General features: G+C 36.9%; 1 protein-coding gene and 1 long non-coding RNA gene across 2 annotated transcripts; one reads left to right on the top strand and one right to left on the bottom strand.

Moving 5' to 3' along the window:
* Positions 1-1,361: 1,361 nt before the first annotated feature.
* LOC147477461 (cysteine-rich receptor-like protein kinase 10) lies at positions 1,362-5,178 on the bottom strand. The gene is made up of 7 exons (XM_086582350.1): positions 4,269-5,178; positions 3,493-3,627; positions 3,167-3,288; positions 2,844-3,055; positions 2,352-2,589; positions 2,057-2,207; positions 1,362-1,867 (listed from the first exon to the last, which is right to left on the bottom strand). Coding segments are annotated over exons 1-5 (1,275 nt in total). The 5' UTR covers positions 5,074-5,178; the 3' UTR covers positions 1,362-1,867; positions 2,057-2,207; positions 2,352-2,588.
* A 4,607-nt stretch (positions 5,179-9,785) lies between these two features.
* LOC147477460 (uncharacterized) lies at positions 9,786-10,188 on the top strand. Its single transcript, XR_015207420.1, has 3 exons — positions 9,786-9,884; positions 9,953-9,979; positions 10,044-10,188. It is a non-coding gene; the product is annotated as an uncharacterized LOC147477460 (long non-coding RNA).
* The last annotated feature ends 10,004 nt before the right edge of the window (positions 10,189-20,192 follow it).

The following is a 20,192-nucleotide window of genomic DNA, read 5'->3' as shown; positions in this document are numbered from 1 at the left end:
ATTTTCAGATTTCGGGATGGCAAAGCTTTTTGGAGTAGATCAAACTCAAGGCAATACAAGTAGAATCGCCGGGTCATTGGAAGTGTTATTGGCCGGGACCTCAAACAAGCATATAGCTGAACTTCAAGAATGTCTTATGTTTTCATTGGAACCTCAGTGTTAGAAATTGATCAATATCTATGATGAAATGCAGTGGATACATGGCTCCAGAGTATGCTTTGCATGAATTATTCTCAGTCAGATATGATGTTTTTAGTTTTGGTGTTTTGCTTTTGGAAATTGTTAGTGGTCAGAAGAAACGATTTACATCTATCCTATCTGGTCCTTCAAGAGACCTTCTAAGTTATGTAAGTATGATTCTTCACTTATCTTTGCAAATTTTTTTTACCAATCAGTGACAAAATTTTCACCTCTACTATATATCTACTTGTAAAGTAGAAGCTCTCTGACATTTATATAATACTTGCGTAACCATTGCAGGCTTGGAAACTTTGGAGAGAAGGTACTGTACAGTTGATCGATCCAACTTTGACGTATAGTTTTTCGCCAAACGAAGTAACGAGATGCATCGCATTGGATTGTTGTGTGTTCAAGAGAACTTAGAAGATAGACCCGCCATGTCGTCAGTTGTTTTGATGCTCAACAGCTACTCCCTTACCCTCGAATCTCCTTCAGCGCTTGCTTTTATAATAGAGACTAGAACTGGTGCACAAGAATCTGAGAACAATCACTCAACAAGTAGTTCATTACTATATTCAGTTGATGCATGGAGTTTCTTTTGTGAAGACAAAACCTAGATAGTTTTCACTCCACCCAAGCTAGTTATAAAAACCTACAGACATGATTCACCCATCTACCAACAGGAAAAGAAAAATGGTATACTTAGGCACACAAAATATCGATATATCGCGATAAATATTGAGATTTCAGCAAATGATCATAAATATCGTGATAAGTTTAGAGATATATACAACTGCAAATATTGGCAATATTTTTGATATTTTAAAATATATTGCGATATTTAGAGATATTTTGTTTAGATAACAATTTTATTTAATATTTACCATTATATTTCAAATAAATATAAATAATATATCTTGATATATTAAGAAATATTTACAATATCCACGATATTTTTTGATATTTTAGATATATTCAAGATATTTGCCTATAAACAATGTAAAATATCTCCAAAGAGGAATATATCCTTCACTTTTAAATTTTTTTAGTGTGATATATTGAATTAAACAGTCTATATCTATTTCTTATTCTTCTTGGTGTTTGTTTTTGTGCAAGTGTGTGGATGATAGGAATTTCAATTAATTATGAGATGGAATTACTAATATGTAGATATATAGAGATTGAGATCAAATTATGAGATGGAATTACTAATATGTACAATTACGATTAATTCCATTAACATGTCTTGAAAGGAAACCTTAACAAATAGGCAACATATTCTAATTCATAGGACGTACTCTTCATCCGTGCTGGAGTATTAACGAGGGTATAACTTGCTAATCGATGCTTCATTAATGGACTCAGGTATGGAACTACTAATAGATCGGTCTGGCAGAATTGGTTGGCTTGCATTAGTTGTGTTTGTTCCATGCTCCTCTGTTGGCCAGCCAAGTTCCTTTCCCCTACCACTTGTAAAAAAGGCAGGTGTAGTAGGTAATGGAAGGGTGACTGAGTAGCTGTTTAGCATTAGGACAACCGATGCCATCGTAGGTCTGCGCACTACATCTTCTTGAACACATAACAAGCCAATGTGTATGCATCGCATTACTTCATTTCTTGAATAGCATTCTTGCAGTGTCGGTTCTATTAACCCTAAAGGAGTCCCTTCCTCCCACTGTCTCCATGCCTGCAGCAAATCAACATAGGTTTTTTTCAGTAGAAGTAAAGAATTGTTTTATCTTGGACTGTTCAAAAATGTATTTAAGTATTCGTATTCTTAACTATATTTGTTCTTCTTAGAGGGAGGACGTACTGGAGCTTATAAAGATGTAAGAACAATGGATAAATAACATCCGTGGACGGTAGACATACTCACATAGCATAAAAGGTCTTCGGCGCGTTCTGAATCATAGAAAGAATTGTTCTTCTGCCCACTCAAAATCTCCAAAACCAAGACACCAAAACTGAAGACATCTGATTTCACTGAGAATTGTCCATGCATTGCATACTCTGGAGCCATATACCCACTACATCAACAATTAGTTATCTTTTAGATGGGAACCAAGAATGCATCCTATTTTAGAGCAGTCAATCGAAGGTGTACTGTAATTCTGATTTCCAAATGTAATATGCCTCTACAAATAAAATAACAATGTGGTTCATATACTTACTATGTTCCAACAATTCTACTTGTATTGCCTTGAGTCTGATCCACCACGAAAAGCCTGGCCATGCCAAAATCAGAAATTTTTGGATTCATTTGGGCATCTAACAAAATATTGCTAGCTTTCAGATCTCGATGAATAATTCTGTCACGGGAATCCTCATGAAGATATAGAAGGCCTCGAGCAATCCCTCCAATGATTTTATAGCGTCTTTCCCAATCCAAATATGAGCGCTTGATTGGATCTACAAGTGAAGATACAAATTATATAGCAAATAACTTTAAAACTTGCTCTTGCATCCCATGATACTACAAGGAATAGTCACATAATAAACATTTGTTCATACATATATATATTCGATTTTTTATTTGGCTTATTCCAAAATTAATGAATGTTCTTGGTTAATCCATGGTAATGAAAAGGTGTGGATGCTTGTGTATGTGTGCATATGCACATGTAAAAGAGACCAAAAGTAGCTAGAGAGATATTGAAGCAAACCAAATAGAAACTGATCGAGGCTTGCATTTGGTACAAATTAAATAGATGAGTAGCTTTTCATCCCCTTCCAAGCAGAAACCAAAAAGCCTTACAAGATTCCGGTGTTGAAGTTTGGCTAGTAACAAAACCTCGTTCTTAAATTCTTCTATTCCTTGACCTGAGTTTCTAGATAACCTCTTTACAGCTATGTCCTTCCCATCGGAAAGCTTACCCTGTCGATAGAGGGGGTGGGGTGGGGTGGGTCGGGGGGTAAATTAAATAGTTTAGCATACATTTAAACAGTCCTGTCAAGTTGATTCTTGAGTATGGAAATATTGTATAACCTTGTAAACAAGACCAAAGCCACCTTCCCCAAGCTTATTAGAATCACAGAAGTCCTCTGTGGCAACTCTTACTGTATCAAAGTTGAATTGCAGGGATTCAACACTACTTATCTCATCCACATCTGCCAAAGTAAACATCAATAACAATCATAATCAAAATAATATATCGTACATCTCTTCATCTTATAATTCGAGAAAAAGACACTTCAATGAGGAAACAACGATAAACATATAAATAAAGAAAGTAATCCTGCTGACGAGTTTCTTGATCATTGATTTCTCCAAGAAACTAATTGAGATAAAAGAAGAATCAAATCTATACTTACTCTTGACTGTATCGATTCCCTTCTTTTTGCGCAAACAAAAGCAAATGGTGATCATGGATAGAAGCAGCAGTACCACCACAATTACTGTAGGAACTACTATAATGACGATTTTTTTCGATGATTTCTTCCTCTGTCCTGGAAAAGATAAAACAGATAGGTTGATGAACACATACAAAAATTGGCGTCAACTGTACAAAAAGATTCTTCTAGTTGCCTGATCATATTTTATATACTATACTTGCATATCCCAGTTCCGTTATGTGTTTTCTTCTAATCAAATTATTTACTGGACTAACAGAACGCCTACACAACTTGGTAAGACGTAGCATTTTACTAACTCACAAACTCAAGTGCAGTTCTCTTTACATACACAAAGCAGGACACTGCACCTATTGGTAAAACTACTCTAAACTTTTCAGTACAGATAAGATAAACATCAACTTCAACCAGAAGGAATTAGACTTTAGATCAAAGAGCAAATATGTTTCTCTTATCTTACATATATAGAGTGCACTCCGTAAACAACTTTGTTTGCTTTTTGGTGACAAGTGCAACAACTTAAGCATCATGAGTGATCACTTCACATGATAAGCAAGTTTACCCGTAAGACTGAGCAATCCATTCTCTATGACTAAATGATAAATCTTCTATCAAACATTGTATCAATAAAGCTAGCTGCATTGCAGGCTTGCAGCAGGGCCCTATCTCAGAAAATCAAGTGACCAAATTAAATTCCGTTGCATGAAAATTCGCTTAATTTAAGTTTGATCGCTTACCGTTGGTTGTATTCGTGTTTGGAGTGGAAGGAGGAGGAGGAGCTGGAGGTAAAGCAGGAATGATCGCTTCCGGTCCAAAGAAGTTGTAAATCTCGAACCTTACGATACAACTTGGTTTAAGAACTCGTCCACCTTCTCTCTGATTACAACATGATGAAAGCTGAGAAATAGATCTATTTAGACATCTACCACAATCAGTCCTACTTATATCTTGAGTGCACTGGGCTAATCCAAATATATTATTAGAGCTTGTGAAATAATTTTCACCAACTGCAAACAAACTGGATGAATTAGAAACAGCTCGTGCCACTATGCCTTCCATCAACTCGTTTAGTCTCGGAGTGAACTGATTCGTGTCGCTAATATTTCTTGTATTAACCAAATAAACAGTCGGATCAAGCTGCACAATAGATATAACAGGCTTGTCTGAGTAGTGCAACAAACACTCTTCGTAAAAAAGAACTGATTCTTTTTTGAACGGGCACCGAATTGTGACCTCTTCAGTTGCAGTTTTCGCACACTTCTTGCAGTCTTCAGAGGTATAATCACCTCTGCATTGGAAAAGCCCATAAACTCCATCTGAATTACTTCTCACGGTGTTGTTAAAATATTTTGTATTATTTGTAAGAGTGCTATTATTAGACATAGATGAAAGTAGGATGCTGAGATCAGCTTGAAATGTGCTGTTTGTTGTGTAATTTCCTCCTAAACAGAACTCAGTAACATGGGTTTGGGCAGTGCTTAGATTGAAGTGTAGTACCAGTGTAGAAGAAAAGGCTAAGAATAACAAACCAAAGAGACCCATTAAGATTTCTGGTTTGCAGAGGTGTTCAAGTTATAATGGTTTGTTGGGGGTTATAGATATAACTTGCATGAGCCATATCTTTATGTGGATGGTTAGGAAGAAAAGTCACAACAACATTTCTAATGATGGTGATACTTCTCTGTGTAGGGTCTAGAAAGACTTTGGTACCATTTTTTAGACCCATATTATAAAAGGCTAAATTTACTGTGTAGGTATGGTGCTTAGAAAGCCACTTCCAAAGGGTGGTACCAGTTTTTCCAAAGGCCCATACGACCCATATTAAGAACAGCTCTAAAAATAGTATCAAATTTCAAAAAAATTAGAAAATAGTATCACTTCTTGTTAGTTAACCGAGTTTATCGAAGTCAAATTGTTTCAATCTGTTCAGATTTTCATAATGTCCACAATACTCTCAGGATTTTTTAGACTTTAGTACTACTTTTTAGACCGATATTAGGAAATAGTACCAAATTTCAAAAAAATTAGAAAATAGTACCACTTCAGTTAGTTGACCAAGTTGACTGAAGTCGCACTGTTCACAAAACATGCATGCCTGAGTTAAATAATTTTACCTCCGGTATTTCGTCCTTTATACTTTCGATATTTACCATGCCAACACTGTCAAACGTTCATTCCGAATCTACTGTTGTCATCTTCACAAAAAGATTTAGGCCAGAACATCGAGAGACAAGGTAGTCGTGTAATTGACATGCCATATTATCATTTTGGGCCGGGCCTAAACCTTGATACAACTGGAACACGGGCTTTCTGAACTATTTATTTATTTTTCCCAAAAGAATTGAATTTTTAAATCAAGAAGAAACATTTTAGTTACAAAAGGAGACGAGATGTTTAGATTAGGAGCAAAACTTGGGATGTTGAGAATAGGATCAAAGTTTATGAAGTAGAGAAAATTGAAAATAAATAGTAAAACCAAGAAACGTCGTCCTCGCGTAGTTAACTGCCCAACTGGCAACGTAGCGGAGGAGGAGATGACCGTGTGCTTTGTTGTGTTTATGAAAGATAATTACCGCTTGTACGAGTTAAATCCGACTTTTGATACCGGTAGTAGTAAAAGTAAAATTAAATATGTCCCTTGTTTATTATGGGAGCTTCATTTTTTAATTATGGAATTAGATGTGCTTCAATAGACTCTAAAGTTTATATTATTGGAGGTCTTGATGCGGATTCTCACCGGTTGCAAATATCATCATATTCCGCCATCGACTGTCCAAGTCATTGACACTGCTTCTTTTGGCAAGACTGCTAGTATGAGTGTGGGCACTGCAATGTACGGTGGCAAGTCTTTGGCTTTAACGGCTATTTTGGATGGAAAAATTTATGTATTCGGTTCTACCGGGGAGCCGTCACTACACCATAACAGGCTATTTGCAACGGTAAAAAACCGTTGCGAATAATTTTCGCAACGCTTTTAAAAGCGTTACAAATAGGCGCCGGTAAAGTGTTGGAAATATTTGCAACGGTTATTTGCCGTTGCAAACCAAGTTTTCCAACGGTTATTAACCGTTGCAGAATGACAATTACTAACGGTTAAAAAGCGTTGCAAACCAAATTTTCCAACGGCTATTAACCGTTGCAGAGTGACAATTACTAACGGTTAAAAAGCGTTGCATAGTTTGATTTGTAACGATTATTGATGATGCTTTAATATTATTTTTTTTGCTTTGCAAACGGTTTACAACCGTTACTAATGTGTTGATATTGTAAAAAAATTATTTTTATTTTTTCTTGCCCTAAATTTGAACCTCCCGGTTTCATATAGAAACAAAGAAAATTACCAATGCTTTTGCAAATAGGGATCTAAAAAGAAATTAATCAAAACAGGAGCATTTGTATTATGGTTTGATGACTAAATCTCAAAAGATAGTGAAAGAGGTAAAAGAAACTACCTCATCTATACAGCAACCAAATAAAAAATACAATTTTATGAAATCAAGTAAAATAATGAAATCAAGTAAAATACAATTCTATACTCCCAAGCAAAGTTTTGTACATCCCGACAACTTCAAATCCTCTATCAAAGATGACAACAATAATCCACAATCCTTAAATTGCCAAATGAAGTCATAGTGCAACATGAAGATGAACAAGAGCTGCGAGAAGAAAAACGAACATTCTCATATACCTGTAGTCAGAAAATAAGAAACCTTTTAGGCCTTGTATAACTTTTTTAGTAAGAAAATAGACAATGGAACTATATGTATATATAGGAGGGATAAAGAGTAAGACTCACAGTCACTGTATGGTCCATAATAGACCCATATGAGGAGTCATAGCCAATCATGGAGTTGCACAACATCACCCAACACATTTCAATACATCAGAATCGACAGCACACAATCACTTCAGATCAATAGTAAAATCACGAAAGAGAACAACAACTAAGCAACATACGAAAATGCTGATTTTCACTAACACCCAATAGAAAAGCATCAGAAGGTCCTATTGCTCGTGAAATCACTTACAAAGAATTTCCTCTGCATCAAGTCAAGTCGGCCTTCAAAATAAGGCCACGAGATTCCTTGATCTTCGCCCGTTTTTATCAATCGCACGCCTCCAGTTCAACATAAATCTACACGAGGAGAAACAAAAATGCCCAACACAACTCATTAGTAACCTTCCAAGAGAAATTACTTGTTAAAAGAGAAAATAGCTTTGTAATTTATTAATTCACGCTTACCTTCCCAAAGAGATACACTATTTAGCGCTTTGATTAATTCTACACGAGCTTCAATATCGCGCGTCATCTATATATTGCATAGCTTGGTCGGACCATAGCAAGAAGAATGTTTTTAACACCAAATAACATGGAACTAGATTTGAGAGATTTATATTATATTAAATCAATCGAAAAAAAAAATGTACCTGTTTAAAATTTGGCCTCTTCGTTTGGACAATATGAGGATATGTTCATTAAGAGTTTTCCAAGCACGCGTCTCTAATGAGTTGAATGATATCAATGACAAATTCTTAGTAGCGTAAACATTCTCAAAGAAGTCTACTTTGTTTCTCTACATTCAATAAAGATTCAATTTGTGCATCCAAATTATCCCCTCCCTTCCCCGCATTTACAAAAGAAACAATAGTAAAAAATGAGAAAGCCAAATCTAGAAATAAATTGAGATCTATAACGAAACGAACTTACCATTGAATCGAAAGTTTGAAAAGTAGATTTGAGAGAGAATAAAACCCTAGTCTGCTGATGACAAGAAAAAGGAACACTAATAAAGAGTTACGTGGGCTTTTCTTGTGGACCACGGCTGTAAGCCCAATTAATGGCCCAATGTTAGTTTTCCAACCGACTACGACCCTCCTCATCGCTGCATCATCGTCTGCCTTTTGCCTTAAAAGGCTCCAACTTTCCAACCCAACACATTGGCCTAAAATGTTATGTGTAAGGCACTAAATAAACTAAAGAGTAGCCAAAGACCAATAAAAACAACCACACCCATACATAAAAATAAAAATAATGAGATTGCTATAAATGGAAGGTAAAAACATATCCGGCGGTATGCCAACTTGCAAAATCCCAGGTTTCGTAATACATGTGGCGACAATTACAGGCTGTACCACATAACATGTCATATATGCTCATTTAACATACTTGTGGAATAAATACTCTTAAATCTGCATACATTGACAAGCCAAACAAATAAAAAAATTTAAAGAAATGTGGATATGTTGTAAATTTCCACCTATCTGTGTCGGATACTATATGAACATATTGAATGTTATAAATATGAAGGAGTAATTGCAACAGTTACATTATCATCAGGAGTGGTTACAAAACCAAGGGGCCCTACGAGATGGAGACGAATGAGGAAGGAAAGATTTTTTTTTCATAATTTAACAATCGTATTATTGTTGATTTGGATAACGGATAAATTATCAACGATTATCTGTGGATGTAGCCTGTAGGCATTATGCCGAAAGTTATATCTATGAACTCTTTTATATCATTTTACAAGCAATTCCTTACTATAGCTGGAGTACCTCTACTAACATAGATCGTAGAAATTATGTGTTAGTAGTTACTAACCTTGATATAAGAATGTGGTCGTACAGGATGAGCCATGGGACCAGAATCCTAGAAAATCACCAGCAAACATCAGCCTTTAGTGAGGGGGAAATTCTAAAACCCATGTCCAAAGCTATGGGTTTTACTATTACAGTAGAAATATTACTATATGAGTTTTAACTTTACATACCGAAAATAAATAAAAATCTGTGTTGCCTCTTCGACCGACAGTTTAACACATTTCCAAAGCTATGTATTGGAATTTTTTTTGTTCCCATGCATTATGCAACAATGCAAGTTAATCTCAACACTAAATCGATCACTACACCTGCTATACAATGTTGTTCTGTGTTTCATGTTTTCTTGCCATAGAATGCTTTTGACAGACCTCTTTATGTACGCATTGTGATGGGGTGTACATTATGTGTGGGCGTGTTTTTGAGGCTAGGTTGGTGTTTGATAAAATTCTGCATAGAGATGTTGTTACTTGGTGTGTTATGATCGATGGGTAAGTTGGTTTCGAATGTGCTATACAGTTATGTAGGTAACAAGCTTTCTGCTTACTCAAACCGTGTGATATACTCTTTTTCACCTCCTCGTGACTTGCACATAACAAAACTCGGCTATAGAATCCTAAATTATATTGGTTTTTCGTTTCTAAATTTATTACAGACTCTCCACGTCACTCTCCTCGTCACACCCACCTCACTCTTTTCTCTCCCTCTCTCAAACTTTCTCTCCTCCACACTCTTCTCTCCACATGGACACACAGGTCAGCACCACATATATAACCTTTTTTCTTTTTCATATTTGCTAACGTGTTTTTTATTCCATTTGCAGAAGGAAATCAGTTTACCCGAACTTATGGTGAGTTTTAAATTGTTCACAATTTTTATGTCGTCACAATTTTTATTTATTGATTTTGTTTTAGACGGAGTTTATGGTGGATATGAAATGCGAGGGTTGCGTGAATGCGGTTAAGAATAAGTTATTGACAGTTGATGGTATGTGAAAAAAAAATGTGTTAAAATGACTGATTTTGGATTAGTGGGGGAATAATTTTTTTTTTTTTTTTTTGTATTATAAAATACTTGCTGGAACGAAAACAGGATGATCTGAAGAAGAAAACGCCGGTACCTCGCGAGCGGAGACAAGACAAGCCGACATAGAGCGTGAAAAGGATAATATATAATTAGGTGCGAGCTTAACGAACCGGTGGAAGACGAATTCCTCGGGGTGACAAGCCGCTCATAACATAGATTGCCTGTTGAGGTGATGAAAGCTTCAAGGAAGAGTTGAGCAAGCGAGCCATAGCTATCGGAGGTCCAGCCCCGGGCGAAGAAAAACACTTTCGAAAAAGAAGGTCTCGACTTGATAGCCACCTTACCATTCATCTAATATTTAGATAATGGAGCGTACATCCGGACACCTTTCATCCCTTGAAGACGACTCCTCTCGATGTGCTCTGCAAATCGACTATAAACACCTACCTAACTCCCAACCTTCCCGGTGAAAAACCTCATGTAGGTAGGATTTGAACACCTTCTTTATGCTCTTTCACTAGACTTGCTCGCGACTCCGCCTATAGAAAGAAGACTTCGTGTAAAGAATTCGATTTCGGCGGTTGACTTACTTTATTACCGACCCATGAACATCCTATCGAAAAAGGAGGGAGGAAATGATGGATGGGTCTATCGATTTAAGTTTTCGGTCGGTCGACGGTTGGAGATAAGCAACCGGCTTGATTACTAGACAACGGATGGCGTTGTCGATCCGGGTCGGATCTCGACATCTGCTGTTTTAGAGCTTACCCATTAGGTTGTTTGGGAGGAAGCGTAAAGAAGTCATCCGGGAGCTACCCGGACTTGTAAGACTAGGCACACTCTTGTGCGTGCCTATGACATGCAAATCTAGACAAGCTTGGTTTATCCTCCTTCAATGGCTGATGTTCGTGATCATTATACGCTAAAAAGAAACGAAAGCAAGATCAGGACCTACGGGCGGGGCATCCCGCTTGTAGGAACATGGCACTTAAGCTATCCATTTTGTCATATATCCGTGTAGCTCTTGGCCTTTAGAGTAGGAGCTAAAGCCTTGCTGCTATTAGTAGAATCTATTTTTCTTGTTTTAGTCTTATGAACAAGGGTAAGTCGGAGTGTCCGGGCGGGCGGGGACTGATGTCTCGAGGGGCAGCTTCGAGCTTTGGTAAACAAAACCTCTAACTCTCTCGGTGGGCAGCTCTTGCCTTTGTTCTGAGCTGAGGAGCTAGCCTTGCCCTTTCAATTGAGCGAGTAAATTTACCTAAAATTTTCCTGCTCGATCAATATTTCAGTTATGGCCTTATCAATGTTTCATTTTCATTGAGAAAGAAATGAAAAGGTGTTATATCAAATCATCTTATATAATACGGATTAACGATCGCGAAAAAGATACGCAAGAAAGAGACACCGAAAAGAGAGGAGGTATAAGGGCTATCTCAGATGCCTAGGTCCTAGTAGAGATCCAACTCCGTGTTGGTTAGAAATCTCACCCTATCTATCCCCGCCCCTCGGTTTGCTTTCCTTCCCGAAACAAGCTCGGGGATACGAAGACCAATTCTTCTAGATTCAAGAATAGCCAATGGAAGTTGAGGCAGCCCTACAAAGATCGCCTTAGCAAGAGTAGAAAGCCCCGAAGCTAGCATACTCCTTCAAGCCGCGCGGGAGTGGAGTTCAGGGACTATTTAGCTGAACGGAATGCGATCTTGATAGAACTAGACCTAGCCAACGAAGGAGAAGAACAAGCTATGGCTCAAAGAAGGAGTAATATAGTTTCTTGAAGTTTTAGTATTCCCCAAGCGATGTATTGAATTCTTGAAGACTTGCACTTGTTTAATTTTAAAATGGGGAGTTCACTTTACCGAAAGTGTATGAACTACTCATTCTTTATTTTAGAATTACGAACGAAGCTTCACTCAATATATTTTTCTTCTGTTATCTAATTAACGAACCGTGACAAGGCTCTATGTAAAGTATTATAGATTTATGTTGCATTGAGTTGGTAGTTGGTACCTTTACAGGAGCTCACGCTTAAATGCACCTTCAACTTGGTGAAAAGGGGGAAATGAGGTTGTCAATATCAATTGCATCACAGACGAGCAAATGATAGTGCATAATATAGAGGCGTGATTTCGTCGTTAGCATTATTTACTTTTGTCCGCAGAAATTCAACTTGGGTTTTTCGACCATCTTTTAGTCCCCTATCTAGGAATATAGGATAATCATTGTGATTGAGAAATTTTCAAGTTTCTTTTTTTAATGAAAAAAAGGGATATGAAGACATGTACATTACAATGAAAATCTTGATTATGGAAGAATTTTGAATATAAATATATAATTAAGGACAGAAATGTAAGAGCTCATGCAATTGGTCGGGATTGCATTTGCAAGTTTACGACACAGTGTCCGCCTCTCACAAGCATTAGTTGGTCAAGTGTGACTGTTAACGCACATTAGTACAAGCGAAGACAATGAGAACAAGAATGAAGTTAGCAAATTAGAAACGATAGATTGTCCTAGTTTCACTTTCTCGAAGCATGCTCCTTTCTAGTTAAGTGAAAAGACTTAATAAAACTACAAATAGCTTCACCGTGGTTAAAACGATAACAAGAGTGCAAAAGATGCTAACTCATATCAGAAACCCTAAGCCAAAGCAACAAACAAAAATGTTTTTCCAATGTCAAGCTATGTGCATTCAGTCTCTCTCTCGTGGTGTAAATTCACACAAATATCCAAAGCAAGCCAAAGTACAATACATGCACTATATAAGTAGTTAACAATCCAAGTAACAAACACTTACAAGAGTTGCCAATGTGCTATTAAAAATCCCAAATATAGCTTCCGAGTAGACAAATCAACACCTCCCCAAACCAAAGTGAACCAAGTCCTTCTTCATTAACTAATTGTTCTCCTAGCAAGTACACCATATTAGGCTTTAATGATTCCAATACTAGGCAACTACAAATCACATAAAAAACATAATCACTCAACATTCAATGGTTCGGATCCAACAGATCCGAAGACTAACTAAACTTTAATCAATCAAATCGATATTGAAACTTAATAGATCACATCAAATCAGTAATATTGGTGACTTACAGTTAAACCTCTTTCATAGTGATGGGAGCATTAGCAAAGAACCATGGTGAGTTAGATCGGTTTAACACACAAAATGAAAACCGGATCCGTGTAAATAGAAGGTTTCTTCTTCTTCATGGTACTCAATAATTGAAGTGAGCGGGAGACAGAGAGAAAAGGGCACCGGCAGTGAGAGAGAGGGAGGAGACCTAGTGTAGCGGTGAGAGAGAGAGAGAGAGGAGAGAGACTGGTTATCTTTTATATTTCGGCGAAATAATAAAGCCGATTTTTTTGGTTTCCTATTTCAAAAATTTTCAAAATTTTGATTTGTAACACTTCTCAAACGATTTTTAAGCGTTGGAAATAAATTTCTGAAATTCACCCTAATTAAAAGCAACACTTAACAACATTACTAACGCTTATATAGCGTTGACAACTTGCTAACGGTAAATAACCGTTGCAAAACAAAAAAGGTCTGTGTTGCAAATATCCTATTATGGTGTAGTGCGTGGGCGGAGGTTTTTTATCTGGTTACAAATAGGTGGGAAGGTTTACCTTATCCTTCTGAAAAGGTTATTAACCTTTTAAAGAGTAAGGTTGGTATGCCCGTAGTTTATGAAAAACAGAAGAAGATTCTTGTGTTCTACAATGGCGTTTGTGAGTGTTATTTTGATGTATCTACTCATTTATGGAAATATGATCTAACCTTGCCTATAAGAAAGGACTACTATATGAACCGGGGTGGAAGTAACCGGGGTGGAAGTGTTATTGTAGATAACCGTCTATACATGTTCTGTTTGCCTAAAAAGGAATTGTATGCCTATGATATAGTCAAGGGAGGGCAAGACTTCATTCCGGTGCATGGTTTAGAAAAGGTCCGTTGAGTCAATAAATCTTCACGATCGTCGAGCAGGATACACACGTATGTTTCATTTGGGAAACGGAGTGATATGCATGGTCTGGCTTGTAGGGACTTTCTCTTCATATGATGTGAATTGTGTTGAATATTATCATATTCACTGTTTGAAGTTTCATGTCAACAACAGAGATGGTTGCTTGCATGCTGTTGTTGACCGCTGCGATTGCTATTTCCTCAAAGGTTTTGTCGATGTCTCTGATTGCTTTGCAATGTAAGTATTCATGTATTTGTCTTTCAATTTTAATTTTTCAAATTTTTCCTGATGAGTCATAGTTGGTGGTCTTGAGGGAGCTGGAAACGCCTTCATAGGATTTGCATGCTTCAATGATGCAGGAGAACTTCCATAGTCCATCAGTACCGCTTGATGCTGATCTCTCTCGGAATTAACATTTGGCAGTGTTGGCATGGTAAATATCGAAAGTATAAAGGACGAAATACCAGAGGTGAAATTATTTAACTTGGACATGCATGTTTTGTGAACAGTGCGACTTCGGTCAACTTGGTCAAGTGTTAGAAGTGGTACTATTTCCTAATTTTTTTGAAATTTGATATTATCTCTTAATATCGATCTAAAAAGTGATACCAAAGTCTAAAAAATTCTGAAGGTATTGTGGACAGTATGAAAATCTGAACAGATTGAAATAGTTTGACTTTGGTCAACTCGGTCAACTGACAAAAGTAGTATTATTTTCTAATTTTTTTGAAATCTAATACAAAAAATATCAAAAGTAGTACTATTTTCTAATTTTTTTGAAATCTAATACTATTTTCTAATATCGGTATAAAAAGTGGTACTAAAGTCTAAATATTTCTTGTTTTTTCTAATCAATTTAATATTTACGGGGAGTCCGGGTGTAGAAAGACTTAGTGAAATAGTGATAATATAATAGATATAATTTGCATTAGTCATTATGTGGATGGTTAGGAGGAAAAGTCACAACAAAGTCAAGACTTTGAAATTTCTGATGATGGCGATACTTCTCTTGGTACTGCTGGTGAAGTCAAGAAAGACTTTGTGACGTAGGGACCGGAGTAAAGACTATTATTTGTTCTTTTTTTTCGATAAAAAAAAAAAAAAAAAAAATAATAATAGTAAAGACTATTATTTGTTCTGAACATAATAACATCACGTGATGGAATTCATGTACGCCTATGTTTACTAGTGTGGTGCATTTGGATAAATATTGTTGGGTCCAATGATGACAAAAAAGTCAAAATAGGAAGGTTCACTTTATTATTCTCTTAGTGGACTATCACATCCCAAGTCCATAGCTGTAACTAGGGCTGTCAATGGTTTCAATAACCCACCCGATAACCGACTTGAACCAAACCAATAGAAAATGTTTAGGTTTTGATAATTTGGTTTATCTTCTACCGATCCAAAACCGAACAGATAAGATATTGGTTTGGTTTCAGATTTGTCCTCTACCAAACCTATATGAACCTGAACGGATAAGATGACATTTTAATAATATTTATGATTAATTTTGTATATATTTATCAATTGGGTGGCTGAAATTAATTGATTTAATTTAAAATTTAATTGATTTTATAGTTTTCGGTTCAGATCGGTTCGGTTTTGGTTTGTAATATACCTTATCGATTCGATTCAGCTCGGTTTTAGGTTCTCAATTTTCTTATCAGTTCGGTTCGGTTTCGAGTTCCTAATTTTCTTATCGGTTCAGGTTCGAATTTTCCAGAATCTGACCCAAACCGATCCATTGACAACCTTAGTTGTAACTCCAATAACTTGGTTCGAGTGATCTCTAAAAATGATGCCAACACCACCTATCCCTGGGTTACCAATGGAGGAGCCATTGGTATTTGCTTTAAATATTCTAAGCTCAGGTGGAAACCAAATGACTTCCTGAATACAACTTGGTGAGGCTCTGCCCTCAATGTTGAGAGAATTGAATGTAGAACATCCAAGTGTTCAACAGTGTTGAACATGTACCCAGTGGCAACCTTACCTGAGACTTTGACTCCTTTAGTTACTTCATTTCTGATGGATGCACTGTTCAATCTCTTGTCCTCAAAATATATTCGATTTCTCGTCTTCCATATCTGAGATATGAGATGAGCAGCTGAATTCCATAGCTCTTTCCTGATGGGACTAAGGAGTTTAGGAGGAAAAATGATACTTTGCAGACTGATAAGTGGTTGCACCTTGCGAACAGAAAAGAACCATGCCCATAGTTCATTAGAGGCTTCACATTCCTAGAGCATGTGGTCTCCTAACCCCTGTTCTTTTTTACAAAGTCTACATCTTGGCGCCAGGTGTATGCCCTTCTTTCTGACCTTATCATCTGTGGGTATTGATTTTCAAGAAATGATTGCAGTTCTAGGGTGCAAGTATTTGTTCCAAACCCATTTATGCCAGTTCACTATTTGACCTTTGCTTCTGATCGATGTTGTCATGGGCAGATTTAACTGTGAATCTTCCATCTGTTGATGGTTTATAGATTCTAGAGTCCTCTTCATCCCCAAAAGGTGGTGACAGAGAGTTAAGGTCTATGCCAGTCCTTGCGAAGACTTGATGTACTTAAACTAGAAAATTCCATGTACCCTCAGTAATATAATGATGTGTGAAACCTTGGATTTTAGGAGCTTCTAGTTGATGCCTTAGACTCTATCCACTAGGGCAGTACTAGTCCAGTTGTCTTTCCACAATATAATATTCTTTCCTTGACACACTGACTAGCCAAAGTGAGGTGCCATCTCCTTAAGAGCCAATCTTATACCCTACCAGATAGAAGAATTTTTGAAGTAGGTGAGCCAATCACCTAAAGCCATTGTGAATTTTTCTTGCATAAACAGACTCCATTTAGTAAATCTAGTAAGAAAATCCCAAGCAATTCTTCTTGAGAAGAGCTAGATTAAGCTCTCAGAATTTTCTAAGCCCTAACCCCCCTTCTTCCAAAGGTTTCACACCTTTTCCCATTTAAGGGAGATGATGCCTTTTCTTACAGTAGGCTTACCTGACCAAACAAAATTTTTAATGGTAGTTTCACAGTCTTTGATGCACTTTGAAGGCCATATTTGTACACTGACATGTTATACATTGGTAGACTGTTAAGGATTGACTGAGCAATGACCACCCTTCCTTGGAAAAAAACACTCTGCTAGCCTAACTACTCGCTCTTCTTTTAACTTTGTCCACCAATATCTGAATGTTTGCTCTAGCTACCCAGCCTTTGAAGGTTGGGCCCCCAAATATTTCTCAAGAAAGGTTCCTTCAATGAATTCAAAGACTTCAACTATGCTTGCTTTCTTGCCCCTGGTCATAACACCTAAGAACAATTTGCTTTTGGAGGAGCTGAAATATTGGCCTGCTGACTGTTCATAGGAATTAAGGAGATTTTTTAGATGTCTCAGTCCTCGGATATCCCCATTTGCAAAGATGAACACATCATCCGCAAACAGAATGTGAGTGGGACTAGGCCATTTTCCACCTGTAGACATGTGTTTAATCTTGCCATAATGAAATAGCCAGTTAACACCCTTGCTTAGCACATCTTCCGCAAGATAAAAGAGAATGAGTGATAGAGGATCACCCTGTCTAAGGCCTCTACCAGCCTAAAAAAACCCACAAGGACCACCATTAATCATAACAGAGATGTTGGCACTTTGGAGAAGAGTACAGATTCAAGAGCACCATTGTTCACAGAACCCGAACCTTCTGAGTAACTCAATTAAGAACTCCCAGCTGAGAGAGTCAAAAGCTTGAATAATGTCTAGCTTCATGCCTATATTTCCTCCTTTGGCCTTTTTGTCCAGTTCATTGATCATTTCTGAGGCTAGAGCCATGCCCACTGTGCCTATTCTGCCTTGTATAAAAGCAAGTTGTTCTCGGCTAATGATTTTGCTCACTGTAGAGTTAATTCTCAAGGAAATAATCTTAGGGGGTAATCTTGAACAAGAAGTTACTCAAACATATTGGCCTAAGCTGATTTACATTAATAACATTTGTTACTTTAGGCACTAGAACAAGAAAACTAGAGTTTATGCCTTTCGGGAGAACATTATCTCTAAAAAAAGAAATAACTACATAACTTACATCTTGTCCAATGATGCTCCAGAAAGTATGATAAAAGATGTCTTGAAAGTCATCTGGGCCCAAGGCACTATTTGTCATGGAGAGAATTGTTGCTCTCACATCTTCTCTTGTAGGAATGGCTGAGAGTGAGGCATTATCTGCCTCTGTTACCAGATTTGGGATCAGATTTATGAGAGCTTCATCCATTTCCACCTGCTTGGAACTTATACTTTTCCTGGTAGGCTTCAATAATGTACTATTTGATGTGATCTTGTTGCTTGAGTACAGTGTCGTCCCTGCTTTTTATTTATGTAATCTGAGCTTTTGTAAGACGCATTTTGATGGTGGCGTGGAAGTAGGTAGAATTCCATTCTCCCTCGAATGTATCTGATAGATATTTAACTAACCTAAGGAAACATGCTAATTAACTCCTATTATACTATTATTACTTGCAAGTGCACAAGATTTATTGTAGTAGGTGTACAAGAACAAGGTCGAACCCACGAGGATTGCTATCTAGGAATAATTGAAATCTAAAATACTACTTAACCTAATCCGAATATGATGTTTATTTGCTTATTTGAAAGTTATTTAACTACTAACTAATTTAATAATACTATGAAAACAATGAAAATTGAATTAACTATGAATGGTGGAAACACTAAGGCGTTTGATTCCACCCTAGACCATTGTATGTTCTCTTAATTAACTAATTTAAAGTTATCTTTTATTGAACGAGTAGCATGAGGGAAATGTAACCCTAGCTTGCTCGAATATGTGATCGTTAAGTCCTAAAATGCATCTATGTATGCGGTTGATTAGAATTTCAGCATGCAAACGTATAAACCCCTAGCAAAAGTTGTCTTCTTACGACACAACTTCTCACAAGCTTATATAAGCATTAAAACCGATGCTTAGATAAGAACAACATATTAATCCCACTATTAACTAGTCAAGTCATGACATAACATGCAAGATATAATCAATGAAGGTATACCCCTAATATCAATATGAAAATAATCAAGTTTAATAATTTAGTTTAGAGAACAGTGAATAGTAAATCAAGAATTTCCTACGCAAGTCTAGGGCTTCATTTGAGCCCTAACTTGTTATTTAGTTACTCATAAACATGATGATAGAAGCAAAACAGTAAGGAAGGGAAGCCATTGACAAAACCACCGTCTTGCGTGGTGGCTTCTTCTCCAGAACTTCTTCTTCTTCTTCTCCAGCCATTCCTTCTCTTGAGTTTGGGATTTTATGTGTTGGAGAGAGAGAGAGAGAGAGAGAGAGAATTCATTTGTTTATATAGGGATGGATTAGGGTGTACAAACCTTGGAACTGCTTTAGAAAGCTTCCTTTCTGTGTTTTAATCCCTTTTGGAACTATCCAAATTGAGGTCAAGCAGTGGAGGGAAGATGCGAAGTATTATGTAAAAACACTGTAATTCTGACAAATTCCGAAGAGGGCGCGGGTCGCTCTCACGAACAGGCTTATTGGAGCGTGGGTCTCGCTCTGACTTTGACTTCTGACCTTGAAACTTCTATGGTTTCTTCATCAGGTCCTTAGCATATTATTTCCAGACTCGTATCGAGCATTCTTCTTGTGATACACCCATGAGAATTTTACAATTCTTTTAAAACCTCAAGTCCCACCCTTTTTCGTTACATTCGCGTCGATTCCTATAAAACCAATGAAACAGGACTAATCAAATGAACCTATACTAATTAACTAGATGATCAATCCCCAAATGTACATTTTATTACCTTTACAATGCTTCAAATATGCCCTTCTTATGCTTAATGAACAGATAACTCATAGCTTTTGCTACCTTTTGCAGGATACAAGCCATTTAGGACGTATACTCCTAATACATGCATTTTAGTACAAAAAGGAGTGTTATCGACACTGCTTGGGAAGATTCCAACTTAGGAGAAAAAGTGCTGAAAAGTCAAAGTCAACGGTCAACAGTTAGGGACTTAAAACCAAAAGACGGAAGATCATGTCCTTAAC

Source organism: Coptis chinensis, chromosome 9 (genome assembly GCF_015680905.1).
Source record: "Coptis chinensis isolate HL-2020 chromosome 9, ASM1568090v1, whole genome shotgun sequence".
Lineage (NCBI taxonomy): Eukaryota > Viridiplantae > Streptophyta > Magnoliopsida > Ranunculales > Ranunculaceae > Coptis > Coptis chinensis.
Note: the sequence above shows the minus strand (reverse complement) of the source record. Positions and strands in the feature narration are given on the sequence as shown.